We start from the raw sequence: 15,435 nt of genomic DNA, 5'->3' as shown, positions 1-15,435 counted from the left end.
TATTTAGGGTTAGGGTTAAATAGGGTAACATTTTTCAAAAATGTCTTCCCTGAAACTAAAATCAGTGTGGGTTACATGACTGTATTAAAAAAATCTGAAATAATAAGGTTGTGTTTAGAAAGATCACATTTAGACATGTCAAATGCACCAGTGATCTCACAGGAGGAGAACCTCTCATGATGCTAAGTGCTGCCTCCCACATACAGAGAATAATTTGAGCAATTGATCTATCGCTAAGCCCCCTTAGATACTGTCGCTAACTAGGACAAACACACAGAGTTCGCTATAATGTCTTACAATGAGAGCTGCGTGTGAAAGCCTTGTCCCAAGAGTTTTTTCACACATTTTGAAAACACTCCTGTGGGGAGCATTCTAGTGTGACATAAATATATCAGGGAGGGATATATTAAATATTTTACAATAAATATGGTAGATAACAAGATTAATTTGGAAGCGAGGGTTTACAGATCTTAATGCAGTTGGGAGAAGCCGGTCGTCATGATCGCAAATGACACTGTTCATGTACGGCAGGGTAAAATTAAATTAATTTACAATTAACCAGTTTAATATGGAGAGGCACTGACATGTAGACCTTCGTTTATGTATTGACCTGCAATGAACATGACGTGAGAACAGTTAGCTATTTAGGTTTGTATGTTATCATGGACTCACTAACTTTACCGTTTTTAGCCAGTGACACCTACTTGCTGAAGCACATTATGACATTAACGTTCAGCTTGAGCACATGAAAATTATAAGTTAATGAGAGTATGACAAACTTTTTCTTTCGGATTGTGGCTGAACCAGGTTACTGCACCCACATTTTGCTCTGTCTTGTTTAGGTTTAGCAAATGGAATAAAATAAATGACATTCCCCATCCTCTCAGGATACCTGGAATCAGTGTTACAAGTACCCAAGCATATCGTTTTACCATTTTTGTAGCATAAACACCACCAGAGCTTCGGAATGCTTCTCTATGGAAAAAGGGCCTTTCCCACAATGATTTGGAAAGAACACTTTCTGAAAAGCTAATGAAAATGAACTTTTTTTGTGCTTTTTGAAACTACAGTCTAAGCTGCCCCTGTTGAAAAAACAGCATATGCTGGTTAGGTAGGTTTTGAAGCATGGTAGCTAGTTTTTGCTGGTTTAAGCTAGTCATGTGCTGGTTTAAGATGGTCCTGAGATGGTTTAAGATGGTCCTGAGATGGTTTAAGATGGTCCTAAACCAGCTCAGGACCAGCTTAAACCAGCACATGACCAGTTTAGGACCAGCACATGACCATCTTAAACCAGCAAACGACCAGCTCAAACCAGCACAAACCAGCATCCATGCTTCAAAACCTACCTAACCAGAATATGTTTTTTCAACAGGGGCAGCTCAGAAATGTGTAGTATTCAACTAATACAAACATTTTCATGTGATTCAGAATTCCAATTTTGTTTCATACTGACTGCACATGAAAATGGCTAAAGGAAATCGGAAAATAGAAAATAAGAAAGATTTTATTTCAAAAACGTTTAAAAAGTTTAGTTTATCTGATGTATAAACACATATAGCAAGTTTCAAGGAATGTTTCACCAACACAATTTTGTAACACAGTCACATAATCAAATTTCTTTTAGAAGCACATCTTGTTAACTGTCACTGTTCCATCAGTGAAATAGTTAAGTTTACTTGAAAATTTCACAATTAAATTCTCATCTAATCAACTTAGGTCTACTGAGAACTATCAAGGTCTCTGTTTCTAATATGCATCTGTCTAGTGTATTACAATATGAATAATGTATAAACAGTAATTGATCTAAAATAACGTCTCATAATTATTTTAAACTGATTTTCTGCTCAGCAATAATCTGCCAAGTGTCATTTTTCATAAATGACCAAGACTGCATTCCAAAGCATGCATGAATTATTGTACAATTTAAGTTTGGAATATGATTTTTATGTATATTCTCCATACACTTTGTGACAGTTAACAGTTTAAGCAATGTAAAAACAGCTTTTTATTACTGTTGACAGCTGCTTACTTGTCACAACGTTCTTGCTGGCTGGGGGTCCGCGGGTGTTGTTTTTTACAACCTCCAGTTTGACCTCATACTCTTGACCAGGTCCAAGACCAGACTGCTCAAAGGTGGTCTCAGGTGGGGTGAGAGAGTTCAGAATCTCTCCATCTTCTTCTTTCTGTCATTCAAAAACAGAAATTAGAAAAACAGTTATAATAAAAAAGATCTATAATATGTATTATGTCATATTAAACCTAAAGTTAATGGTTTTGTTGGTTAATGTTTAGTATCTGAAAGTTGGTTACGGTACTGTAAGGATTATTGTTTTTGAAAAGATCATCCCAAACCATCAAAGAAGCAGCCTCAGTGAAACAAAGTTAAACTCCCCTGAGCTACAGGGTAATGTGAGAGCTTGCCGAGAATAAACACTCTAGGCTTTAAGTTGATACCACTTGGATGAGTGTTTCACTTCACAGTGAGGGTTATTTTGGCATTGACATCCTTAAACTTGATGCGAGAATGTAACTCCCAAGCTGTGTTTTGAAAGGGGGATGCAGGGGAGGATTGCATGTTCTAATAGAGCTACTTTTTTGGTGTTTGCTTAAGCCCCCGAGAAAGAAAATAAAGCATTTCAGAGACAATAACAGTTTTGTGGCACATGGTCACGCATGCTGTTGCCAGGAGCTTCTTACAGGGTTTTGTCTTACAAAACCACAGACTTCTCGACAGTAGCTTTTTGCTTAGTGGCACCACTCAGCTATTTTCCACTGGATGCTCTTACAGCTTCCCATTTTATACTATAAATTGCTAACAGAAAGCTCCTTTTATATTACATGTGGGTTGTTTTGGTAGAAAATATAAGGCCAATGAGAAGTTTTTTGAAAGATCATACAGTAGATACCCCAAAAGCTGTTCTGTTGATGCCGGCAGACTCACTGTGTTTCTGAAGATAAGGTTCCAGCCATCAAATGGAATGTTCAAGGGGTCCCACTCAACCTCCACTGCTGTCTCTTTTACAGATTTGAATTTCAGTCCCTCAGGTTCAGGAAGATCTGACATTAGGGTATAGAAAAGTATAGCTTTTACAAATACATTACTGTATACTCGAGACAAAATAACAAAGACTCATTGCTACTGTAAGCAACCTTGTGTTGACTGACAAGCAAGGCAGTGGGTGACTTACGTGTGGCTATTCTGGCACTGACAGGTACACTCACTTTGCCGTTCAGGATAGCAAAGACACTGATTAGATACTCTATGCCAGGTTCAAGCTCTTTAATGGTTGCAGTCCTCTTTTCACCAGACACTCTCATTTCCATCTCCAAACCACCAGGAGCCGTAGGCACGTAGGTGATAAGATACTCGGTTACAACCATCTCATTGACCCAGGAGACGTCCACTGTTTCTGAGTCAACTACAGTAACAGTCAGGTCTCTAGGTGGGGAGACTATGGATTGAAACAGGACATTTAATTAATCTCTACACAAAAACCTCTTTGTGTCAAAGGTAACATTCAGAGCTTGGAAAAATACCTTATTGATACTGTGCAAAATGTTGGTTGAAGGAAATAATTTCATATTTGCTATAAGTGACTTACTATCAGAGCAGTCCTCGCCAGTGAAGTCTAAATCACAAATGCATATTCCATTCAGACATTGGCCTTGGTCATTGCAGTTTCCTGGGCAGGTCAGCTCAGCGCAATCCACGCCAGTGTAGCCTTCAAAGCACACACACTTTCCGTCTTCACAGAACCCACGATCCAGACAGTTGTTGGGACATGTCTTTTTATCACAGTGCTCTCCGGTGAAGCCGCTGTGACACACACATTGGCCATTTACACAAAGTCCCCTGTTATGGCAGTTATGGGGGCAAGTCAACTCACTGCAGTCATCGCCAGTAAAGCCGTTGTGGCAAACACATTTCCCATCCACACATTGTCCACGGCCGTGGCAGTCATTGGGACAAGTCTTGATGCTGCAGTCTTCTGCAGTAAAGCCCTCTTCACAAACGCATTGGCCATCCACGCACAGTCCACGATCATTGCAATCATTCAAACAGGTCCTGATGCTGCAGTCCTCTCCAGTGAATCCCTCTTTGCAAATGCATTTTCCATCCACGCACAGTCCACGCTCGTTGCAGTCATTGAGACAGGTCTTGATGCTGCAGTCCTCCCCGGTGAAGCCCTTTTTGCAGACACATTTGCCGTCTACACACTGACCATGCCCATCGCAGTCATTGGGACAGGTCTTGATGCTGCAATCTTCTCCAGCAAAGCCCTCTTTGCAAATGCACTGGCCTTTGACACATCGCCCGTGATCGTGACAGTTATTGGGGCAGGAAAGCTCAGAGCAATCGTCCCCTTCATATCCAGCATCACAAATACACTCACCGTCCACACATTGTCCCCTGTCATTGCAATTGTCAGGGCAGGAGAGAACATTACAGTCCTCACCCTCGAACCCAGGGTCACATATACACTTTCCATTGAAGCAGTGACCCCTCTGATTGCAATCGTTGAGACAGGTAAGCTTGGAACAGTCTTCTCCACTGTAGCCGATGTTGCAGACACACTGGCCATTCACACACCGGCCACGGTGGTTGCAGTTTTTGGGACAGGTGAGCTCCCCACAGTCTTCCCCAGTAAAGCCCTCATCACAAAAGCAGGTTCCGTTGACACAGCGTCCACGATCGTAGCAGTCTTTAGGGCAGATGAGCTCAGAGCAGTCAAACCCAGTCCAGGGCTCATCGCAAACGCATTCGTCGTCCACACAGCGCCCTCTGCCGAGGCAGTTATTCGGGCAGTTGGTTAAACTGCAGGCCTCGCCGATGTAGCCCTCCTCACAGATGCAAGCCCCATCAATGCATTCCCCATTCTCACCACAATCTACAGGGCACAGCTCAATTCCACAGTCCTCACCACCGAAGCCATCAAAGCAGACACACTTGCCATCCTCACATCGGCCTTGGTCCTGGCAGAAATTTGGGCATTCTGGCTCAGAGCAGTTGGATCCCTTCCAACCAGGCTCACACAGACAGCTGCAGGTCTCAGTGCTGTAGTTTCCACGGCCACTGCAGTAAGGTTTGGTAGTGACTTCACCTGAAAATAAGATTTTAGTGGTAAGTTTAGTTTTAGTGGTTTTTGACTTGTTCTTGACCTAATGCTAAGACTCAATTCTCAATTATTAAAAGGTTGCTTTTATGACAAAATGCAATGGCTTACAATAAGATGTTTATGAAACTCAAAACAAACAGTCTACACTTATGTTAATCATAGCATTACCAGCAACTTGAGCACCACAGCAGCCTGCCCCACTGGTGCATTGCTCTCTTAGACTGGACACCTCCGCCTCCAGCATTTCTAGTCTGTTCAGAAGATCCTTCAGGTCAGGCAGATGGTTATCACAACCACAAGCTTGCTTGGGAATGTTAATCCTATGTGTAAAAACAATCTGGTTGTCCCCATCCATGGTGTTTTCTATGTGCTGGTCAGATTGTTCAGATTTTGGCTTCATTTCTGTTGTTCCAGGTGAATCCAAGTCCACCGAGCAAAGGGATCCAGAGGGCACATTGATGTTGTATACATGGTTGAAGACCACAGGCTGATCATGACTTGGGACCGTCAAATTCTCAGTGGTTGGTGACAGTGATTCTCTTCTATGTCTAATTACTCTTTTCACCAGGCCGGCACTAGAAAGGTGTACTAGAATGGCCACCGCTACACAGGCCAGGGGTAGGCCTTGCATCCCCATGATGATGTGCTCTCAGAGAACTCTTCTCAAGTTGTAAACAGGACTGTTTAAAGATACTGGTTTTGATTCTAGACCTAGAAAATGGAATAAGAAAACCATTAACCATTTTAAGCCACCATGCTCACCTGACCTCAATTATGTATTTGTAAAATCAAAAAAATATTGACTTGAATTGAATATTAACTTGAGGATTATAATTGAAAATTTGACATTTCATCATTTACAGCAATAAACCACATTACCTATTTTTATCATCACACATTTTTGGAAGCCTAAAAAAGTTAAATGTTGTAAACTTTCAACTCGTTTTCATGCCCTTGCCAGCCATAATGACTCACACCTAAAAAGAGCAAAGCTTACCATACCAGTGATCATATTTAGAGCACAAAATTGTGCAAAAACACTCAAGCCTGCATGCTGGTCTCTAACACTGCAGGGTAGACAAACACTAAGTAGCACTCTAAGGTAACTGTTGCCTTGGATTCCACAAGACTAACTGTGTCCAATAAAAGCAAGGCAATCTTCTACTCAGGAGAGCAGCACTCCAGCAGAGCTTCCTATGACAAGCTGCCATGACACACAGCAGGCAACACCTGAATCTGGGGAGCTGCTCTCTTCTTTGACGCTCTGCCCACAGCCCATGCTGACAGATTAATACTCGCGCGGAGGGGACCATCTGCAGTGCTTCCGCTTGCGTGGGCGCTCAGAGTTCATGCTTCGCATAAAAGTTAGCATTCTTTGACCACTCTCCAGACAGCAGCAGTGTGCATTAAAATTAAAGTTCCTTAACAGTCAAATAAAACATGTTATATGTATTTACATTGGGCTCAGGAGTCATTTCACCTTTTGGTATTTGTTACTGCTTGGTGTGAGAGGGAGTCCTGAATTGGAATATGCAGTATATTGTAATTTACATATGATATCTGCATATGCTTGGTACAAACAGTATTCAAGTCTCCATATAGCTGTTTCTACAAACGCTATTCTTCATACAACATGTAGTTCAACACCGCATCTTTCAGCTTAGTCTCGAATCATTTTCTTCAAACGTGCAACCACATTTAACCCTTCAAACGTAATAAATCTCTCACATAAAATTCTTATCTCTTTTACAGCTGTAAATTAGATTAAGCCAAGCTTCCTTCAACAGCATTAATGCCCCCAAATACCCTCCAGGGCAGCCAAGCCTTCAACGCGATGTAGCAAAACAGATCATAATTTTGTCTAGGCTGCCTTGAGTTTGGGGGGGGTTGGGTTGGGGCGGGGGGTTGGGTGTGGGGTTAAGCTCAGCTTGCAAGGTCAACAGCAGGTAATATCCTGCCAAGATCTGTTTAGTGAGTGGAGGGGCTTGCTTTGACATGTGATTAGAGGCTCTGACAGATGAGTTGAAGTAACAGGGATCCCACGCCCGATGCCGCCCATCAGTGATTGGACAGACAGGGATGAATGCTTCCATGATGGAGCGCTAAAGAGGGGCTTGATGATGGGAGACTCCCGATCTGGACCCTCGGGGGTGATGGGGACCTATCCCGCATCTCGTTCGTCACATCTAAACCCTGAGATTAAATCAGCAAAACAGGCAGAAAATTGCTTTGAGTCGCTTTGCCGTTTTAGTTCTGGATGGATAGCTGGCTTTTTCACTTTGAAGCCTGGCTTGTTGCCACAAGAATCGAAAAAAAGAAAATAAGGACCAAGCTGGCCTTTGTGCGAGCGGTTGCCTTTAACGTCCGGCCAAGAGGGGACTTTAATTGAATAAACGAAAAAAGGAAATACAGTATAAATATACACAAAAACGTAAGCTTATCTTTATGATGGAGATTAAAGATATGCTTGACTATCAAAGAAAGATGAGCGGTTATCATCATTACATTCAACATTTTGATCTGTGAGAAGCAGATAAAGCCATTCTCCTTCATTTGAGCTCCATCAACAGAGTGCTGAGCTCAGAGCAGTATGCTAATTTTCCTGCTTTCTGACACTTTCAGATAAAACCAGACACAATGTGACTGCTGCTTTCTCATGCCAGGACTAGTTTTTAGACATTGTTACTTTCTCAGACTCTGGCTGAGCCAGTTGGCTTCCGCATGTGTAATGTGAGAGGAATTTCAATGCTGGGGGTGAACCTACTGGCCTAGTGCAAGTGATCTAAATTGGCCCTATGTTGGGTTTGTACTGAATGCTGACTAAAGCATTTCAAAGAGAATACCTCACATGGAGACCAGATTTATACACCGGAAGTCATAAATTATACAGAACTATGGTTAAAGTTATTTTTTTACCACACTAAGTGTAGCAAACAAATGAGTTTTTTTTTTAAGTTTGACCAATTCAAATTTGTTGCCGTTCACATGCTGTAATTGAGCGATGAATTTTCCTGCGGTTTGCAAGTGAGGCATATTTGATTTCCTTTAGAGATTTAAATGTATACCACAACTGGTCTGAAACACAAAAGTTTGAAGAGAATGCCAAACACCATGATTACAGAGCACAAAATATATTATTTTTATAAACTGGATGCAAATTACAGATTTTATTCAGATGACAACATTATAGGTCTGTTATTTTATAAAGTAGTTGGATTCCCCCGAGGAAACTTTAATTTACTCTTTAGCTTTGGAGATGTAATGGAGTTTTCAATTATGTTTAATTGAAGTGATGAGTAATGTTATGTTTATCCTAAAAATAATTTTGACAGGAAATGTGGAGATGTATTAGTGCAGAACTATAATCGTCTGAATTAACATTAAAATGCCTGATTTTAATTGCAATCCATAATTGTAAGTACAGTCTGTAACAAAGTTCCAAGTAAGGAAGGAAGGAGGCGGGAATCAAACTTTTAATTAAATAAACAAACAAACAAAAAAACGAAAGTAAAGGGCCGACATCTACCTCACGGTCAACTGCTGGCCACACAAACATAAATAAAACTTAACACAATGTCCAGGCCTGGTCCTCTCTCGTCGTACACTCCTGTCGCTCGTCCTTTTATGCTTCCGGAGCTCCTCCACGAGAGATGCGAGACCGGTGCAACGCGCAGCTGACACTCGTTATCACTCACGTCAGTGGCCTCGTACCGTTCCCTCACGGCTCTCGTCCCGCCTTCCTCGTTACACAGTCGTTTCTCAGAAACGGACAACTTAAAGGGAAATTTCACCCAAAAATTATCATTCTGTCATCGTTTACTCTCCTTCAGATTGTTCCAAACCTGTATAAATGTATTTGTTCTGCTTAACACAAAGGAAGATATTTGGAAGAATGTCAGTAACCAAACAAATATCATCCCCATTGGCTCCCATAGTATTTATTTCCCTACCATGGCTGTAAATGGTGGGTGAGATCTGTTTGGTTTCTGACATTCTTCCAAATATCTGCCTTTGTGTTCAGCAAAAAAAAAGAAATGTATACAGGTTTGGAAGAATCTCAGGGTGATTAAATGATGACAGAATTTTTATTTTTGTATGAACTCTCCCTTTAAGAAACATTCCCATTAAATGTGATCTTTAACCGAAAGCTTTCTTTTGGCAATTCTCCAATGAGTGGATTGACAGCAAGGTGTGAAAACTACCCAGAAACCACAGCCTAAATACATTAGTTTTGTATCCAACGATACCATTTATATTAAAACACAATTAAGCAATGAATAGCTTTGCTAGACTGATGGAAATTTTAGAAAGACTATAAGGTCTCCATTTGCTTTCTATTTCATTTTATTGCTGTCACAGAGAAAAAACTGTGATACTAAAGAGAGATATGTGATTTTTCCTTACAGGGGTTCTACTCTTCTTTTAGTGTGCCAATAGGAGGAATGGAGGAGCCTCACAATTAAAGATAAAATGAAATACAGTAGTTACTTAAACCTGCAGCACAGAGAAAATGCAGTGACTGCTTTAATAGCTATTCTTTCAGATGAATTGTAGCTTATTCTATAATTAAAGATAATATTCATCCACAGACTGTTGAACATTGAGGAAGCACATCTCTTCCTCAACGCTTATTTTGTTCACTCCTATGAAATCATTAAGCAGACTTTGTAGGTCACCCATGACAGAAAGCACTTGCCTTCTTGGGATGCAGCCTTAATGTGGGTCGTGCTGCAGCGCTGAATGGATTGCTATTGTCTGCCAACTCTATTCACCTTAATAGATTCCATAAAAATGCCCTGACAGTTTGTTTAATACCGGGAAGAGTCGATGATGAAGAACCATGTCTCCCAGAGGTGTGCTGTATATACTGTTTCATCCCTCTACTGGTGCAGAACCGACTTCATTAAAAATCAATACGATGAAGTTGAGAAAATACTTCTTAATACTGTTAGTGAAGCTGACTTAAAACGTCCTGGAAGGTGTCTGGTCTTGATTAAGGACAAAAAAGTTTACCGATGATAAACTGATAAAGCACAATAAAAACATTACAAATATGACATCTTTTGGAAACTCTCTTTGTGAAGTAGACGCTTATCGATCGGACAGCTTTCAAGGTCAATCTCAGAATCAGACGTGGGTTGCTGAAAGCAGCAGCGTGGAGCAGTAATCATCTAACATAGAGATGGATTTCCAGGACAGCTCATAACACTGCTCAATGGTGTGTGCTTGGATCGATAGGAAAGCATACAGCCACTGTTATTGTTTCATAAATGGATCTGTAGGTCATCACCAGCATGAGCAATTCTCATTCTCATTACACTGACCAGTCATTATTTTATTTTATTCTTTTAATTCTTTATACACTTCTCATTAATATAAGTGAGATTCTTGTCTTTTACACCCTTCTAAATTTGGTTATGTGGAGGTGCAGTGATGTGAATGCTGAGTGTTTATTCAGTCTATCGTTGATATTGTGTCTCTCCGCTGGCCTCGAAACAAGCTCTTTCAGGGCTGCTGAGTATCTATGCCACAGTTCTCTATTTTGCTTGGCTTGTCTCTGGTTCAAAGGAAGTCAGAGGCAGTAGCTCTGGATCAGTGAGCAGATTGAAAAAATGAATACGTCTGGCAATCATGAAAACACAGGCACACTTTCTCACCACCGTATGTGCAAAGTGAGTATAAAGGTCTCTCAAATGCCACAAAAAGTGATCTCTAACCCAGACTTTCTCTTGGCATTTCTCCCATGAGAGGATTTACAGCAAGGTGTGAATATGACCCAGAAACCAGAACCTAAATAACATACGAATATCACTTCCATAAAAACACAAGTCATTATTAACTTTGATAGACTGTTGGAAAATTCAGATACCCACTGGTCTTGCCAGTTTAAGGTGGCGAGCTGGCAGCTGGATGATCAACTTGGGTTAGCTTGAAACCAGCAACCATGTTCCAAAAAACATGTTAAACTTGGTAATCTAATTTCATTGTCAGAGCTTAAAAGTTTTTCTTCTTTAATTCAATTTAAAACCAACGCAATCGGGCTAGATGTAAAGTAAAAACCCTTTTATGGCCAATCATTTCATTCTCTGAAGCAATATTTTCTCGCTCCATAGCAGAGGCATAAGATTACATACAGACTGATAAATAAAACTCAATGCAGGTTATTTTCATGATGAAAAAGCTGAGTTTCTTGACAGCCGAGTCCCTTTTACAGAGCTCTAATGATGCAGGAATATCGGATTGCAGTGATAAGAGGGTTTGTGTGTTTTAGAGCGATAAGCCAGAAGGGCAGATCGTGGTGTTTGCGCTGCGCTGAATGGACCTGCGGTTCACTGACATTGTTGCACTTTCAGCACAGTAGCATTAAAACCAGAGGAGATTCGGCTGGCCTACGGTGACATTGCCGAAGGTGAACTCCATCACGCTGATTAAGGAGAAATGGAAAGTTTAGGACATGTCAGTCAGCATTCGAGACCGGAGACACTGGAGAAGTCTACAGGGGTTAAAGTTTAATAATATCTGACTTTAGCCATGTGAGCTTTTCTCGCTTGTTCTTGTAAAGTCCAGATGGAAGGAATGAAGGAGGAACATTTGTTACTTGCCGTCTCATTTTACGTTTCCAGCAACCGGTGACCCAGGGTTTATTAGCTTAACCTCTACTGCTTCCAAAAAAGCAACCTTATGTGTTCAGATGTTAAAAGCACAATTCACAGTTCCATCACTGTCACCATACCAAACAGACTGTCCCTTTTACATCCTGGTGCATGGTAAATACTATATTGGTTAAACCCCAAAAAACTTTTATTTGGGATATCGTGAGATGTGGGGAACTGCAGTAAGTGTTTTTATTTGGAGCTGGAGTCTGGATGGAGGGCAAGAATGCTCATATGGTTTAACCTAGATGGTCCATAAATAAAGTCAATTGGTACTGGGTAAACAAACTTCAGATTTCATTTGTTTTCACACGCAAGATACATCCTTCCCTGACGAAATGGAAAGCTATTGATCATTTCTATCTTGCGTTAAAATAAATATAAACAACTATGCTGCACTTTGGAATTGCTTTTTTGCCAGCAATGAGAATTGTGTATTTCCTCTCTCTAACTGAAAATAGATTAGAAATTAAAGATTGATTTACTGTATGAGGTATGTTTTCTCCCATATAATTCACTCTTCTTTATCAGTCTCCAATCCTCACAATGCATATAGTAATCTGTATCATCACAATATATCATCTGGTTTTAAATGCGCATTAAAACAAGCTCTTTGTCTGCTGCAACAGGAAAAAGTTGCCCCATTGTACTCACTATTTACCTATCTGTAAGAAACAGTCTTTTTTCTCATATTGAAATGCAGACGAAACATTGACTAGCATACAAAAAATGCAACATGAGTATTTTCTCTTAACGATGCCACCAATTCCGATACCCAGGGCGGTTCATGACCCCACCACAGGTCAGCGCCTTGTAGACCACTCTTTTGCCACAACCCAATTTGTAACTAAACATATTTCTAGCCCAAGACATGTCATGATGCATGCATTCCAGCATGCTGGGTCACTGACAACAATCAGAGCCACTTTTCTGCAGGACACGTGTGCGTATCTTGGCTGCCACGAACAGGGAGACTCAGCTCAAGCCATTTTACAGTACATTAGCATCAGACAGCCATTAAAACCATCTGGACCTGCAACACTTTAAAACACTGAGGAAATCATTGTTCGCTGATGGCGACAAATCATTCCGAATGCCTCTGTGGCCAATTTTAAGTGTGAAAGAACAGAATCCATCTTTAAGGGGTATATTCGGAAGCAACAGACCGATTTAGATAGACAGACAGATCGATGAATGGATGGATGGATATACAGACAGACAGACAGACAGACAGACAGATTAGACTAAACATTAAAGATGTACACCAAGTCTAATAGATGCTCCAAGTGCATTACCAGGCCAGGAGCGGCACGAGCTGACAGCTGTTCAAACAAAGGCTAGTTTCCCACTCAGCTTTGTTCTGAGTGGCACCGTCAAAGAATACTCGGCTCATGGCATCATAAAACATTTAAACATTCCGTTCAGGCAACAACCATGTGTGGTTGGCACCTCTAACGTCCTCAAGACAATGACGGAAAAAACTAAATAGGCATTAACAACCCCGGAGGCATCATTTGAGACAAATGGCTTTTTTGAGAATATATCTGTCAAATCATGCTCCAAAAATCTGAGAAATTCCATGAAATTAGATAAGTGCTTATTAAATAAAATCTTAACTTAAAATCAAGAAAACTCAAAAAGCACTGTCATGTAAGCTTTGCCCCTCATTTCTAACTCACAAGGTTCCTTCACTCCCAGAAGAACCTCCCTCCTATTTAGGACCCTTGGATCCAGGGGGTCTCTGTCACAGACCTCCCCCCTCCCTCAAAACTCCCTCTCTCACAGACATGTATACATACTCATGCGGTGTCTCTCAAGCCCTGTGTTTCCCAGCCTAGACCCCTCCCCCTCAAGCACGAACTCACACAATCAACTCGCATCTCAGTTTCCTCATTCTCTCAAACGGATACAACGCATCAGCACGGACAGATCGCAGATCTCAACACCCCCTGCGGACCAGGCGAGAAGCAAGTAGCCAGCGGAGCTGGGAACTAAATAGGGAAGCGCTAACATGAACCAGCTGCCGCTCTCCCTGGCTGGAGAGGATACGTTTCCTATTGAACAGCACTGAGAGGGCTGACATCTTCTGGCAGGTAACGGACACCAGCTGACTCACATCCGAAAGACCGCAAACTGCAGACAAGCCCACCACGTGTAGAGTTACGGCAAACCTGAGATCAGATGCAAGCTACCGAGTATTTCCTGACTGAAACTGCAAGCAGACTTGGAATAATTGCTGAGTTTAGAAATGTGGACCACTTCCCCTATAAACCATAATGAGTACCCTTAAGCAAGTCGTAATGCGTCGGTATAAACGCCGCCAGAGTCCCAGACTCTGAGATGGCTAATAGTCAGCACTTCAGTGATCCATCACAATATTCAACATGACTTATGAACTATCTAGCTTATTTCACAACAGCAATACAAAGTGACACAGCATCCTCCTAATTTTTTGTCTCAATAAGACTTTCATTGTAAAACTTACAAAATGACCAAAATATGAAATAGGCTACTCATTTCACATGCACTTCTCTCATGCGAACAGGTAGATGCAGAAATGAGCTTACCTTAGTGAAACCAGTCCTCTACCACAGGCTCAAAGATGCGCCTCTCTCAATCGCATAAAATGTTACACCGAGCAAAGGTTGCACACATCGGTAACTTGCTTCTTGAAGTGTCTCGAGAGAAATGACAGTTCTGTCATTCCACTCTGTGTCTCTACTCTGACTGAATGTGCTCCATCCAGCCACTGTGTCTGCTGATGCTGAGAGAGGGAATGAGTGAAAGAGAGAGAGAGGGAGGGTAAAGTCCCTTTCTTTTAAACAGTAGACACTTTGCGGTCAGACCCCACTCCCACCTACCACTCTTATATACCCCCCTTCCTTTCTCTCTCTGACTGGAAGCTGAGGAACTGAAACGGGATGCCTCAAGGCTGTCGCAAACACACACGCACACACTTGGAAGAGAGAAGAAAGAGAGAGAGAGACCATTTACTATAAACTGGAGCAGCCAGTGATTGGATGAAAGGCATATATTCAAAGCTGCATTAACATACATTTCAGATTAGAATAACAGAGGATAGAGGAGGAAAGATCTTGTGTGTTTGATGACACAGCGGATGATGGGATTATGTACGGTGATCAGCATAATCAACCTCTAATCCCAAATCCGACCAGCCTTCCCATGGAAAAGAGTCGTTTTAGTCAAGGTTGGTCCTCTGAAGGTTTCAATGTCTTTTCTAAACCGAACCAACCTCCGGCTTTTCACGCTTCCCTGTGCTTCTGTAAACACACATCCCTTTGGAGTGTTTGGATATTCACCTTTCCATCTGCACTACACGCAAACACACCTCCCCCACGTGCACTGCAGGTAGAGCAGAGCACCCGACCACACCGGCTGCAATTACCGGACTGGGCTGCATCCTGCATTTTATGCAAACGGGAGCTTTTTTCCACCAACAAAGAGCTAAGATACAGCAGATGGGAAGATTTCCTTGGCCATTTTCAAACAAGGGACGTGCTCTCAAACCATATTTCATTAGAGCGCGACCGGTGCGAGAAATGATGTCTCCCATCATGTCAAAAATTGACCTTTAGTCCTCTTGGGGGGCGAGAAAGCTCGGGAGATACAGAGGCACCCGTGGAGACGGGGCGCTCGCCCCCCAG

The 15,435-nt window shown here is 41.7% G+C and overlaps 1 protein-coding gene across 2 annotated transcripts in view; it reads right to left on the bottom strand.

The window, feature by feature from the left end:
• tncb (tenascin Cb) overlaps nt 1–14,732 on the bottom strand; it is a 31,628-nt gene extending 16,896 nt beyond the window's left edge. For both annotated transcript variants that reach the window (XM_057322243.1, XM_057322251.1), the window contains exons 1-6: nt 14,338–14,732; nt 5,286–5,828; nt 3,603–5,102; nt 3,189–3,452; nt 2,942–3,057; nt 2,030–2,183 (exon numbers count right to left, since the gene is read on the bottom strand). In XM_057322243.1, coding sequence (XP_057178226.1) covers nt 2,030–2,183; nt 2,942–3,057; nt 3,189–3,452; nt 3,603–5,102; nt 5,286–5,754 — 2,503 coding nt within the window. In that variant the 5' untranslated portion in view covers nt 5,755–5,828; nt 14,338–14,732. The remainder of the gene's footprint in view (nt 1–2,029; nt 2,184–2,941; nt 3,058–3,188; nt 3,453–3,602; nt 5,103–5,285; nt 5,829–14,337) is intronic.
• Between the last annotated feature and the right edge of the window lie 703 nt (nt 14,733–15,435).

Source organism: Triplophysa rosa, linkage group LG2, assembly GCF_024868665.1.
Source record: "Triplophysa rosa linkage group LG2, Trosa_1v2, whole genome shotgun sequence".
In the NCBI taxonomy this organism is placed as follows: domain Eukaryota; kingdom Metazoa; phylum Chordata; class Actinopteri; order Cypriniformes; family Nemacheilidae; genus Triplophysa; species Triplophysa rosa.
The sequence above is the reverse complement of the archived record's forward strand: the minus strand, read 5'-3'. Positions and strand labels throughout refer to the sequence as shown.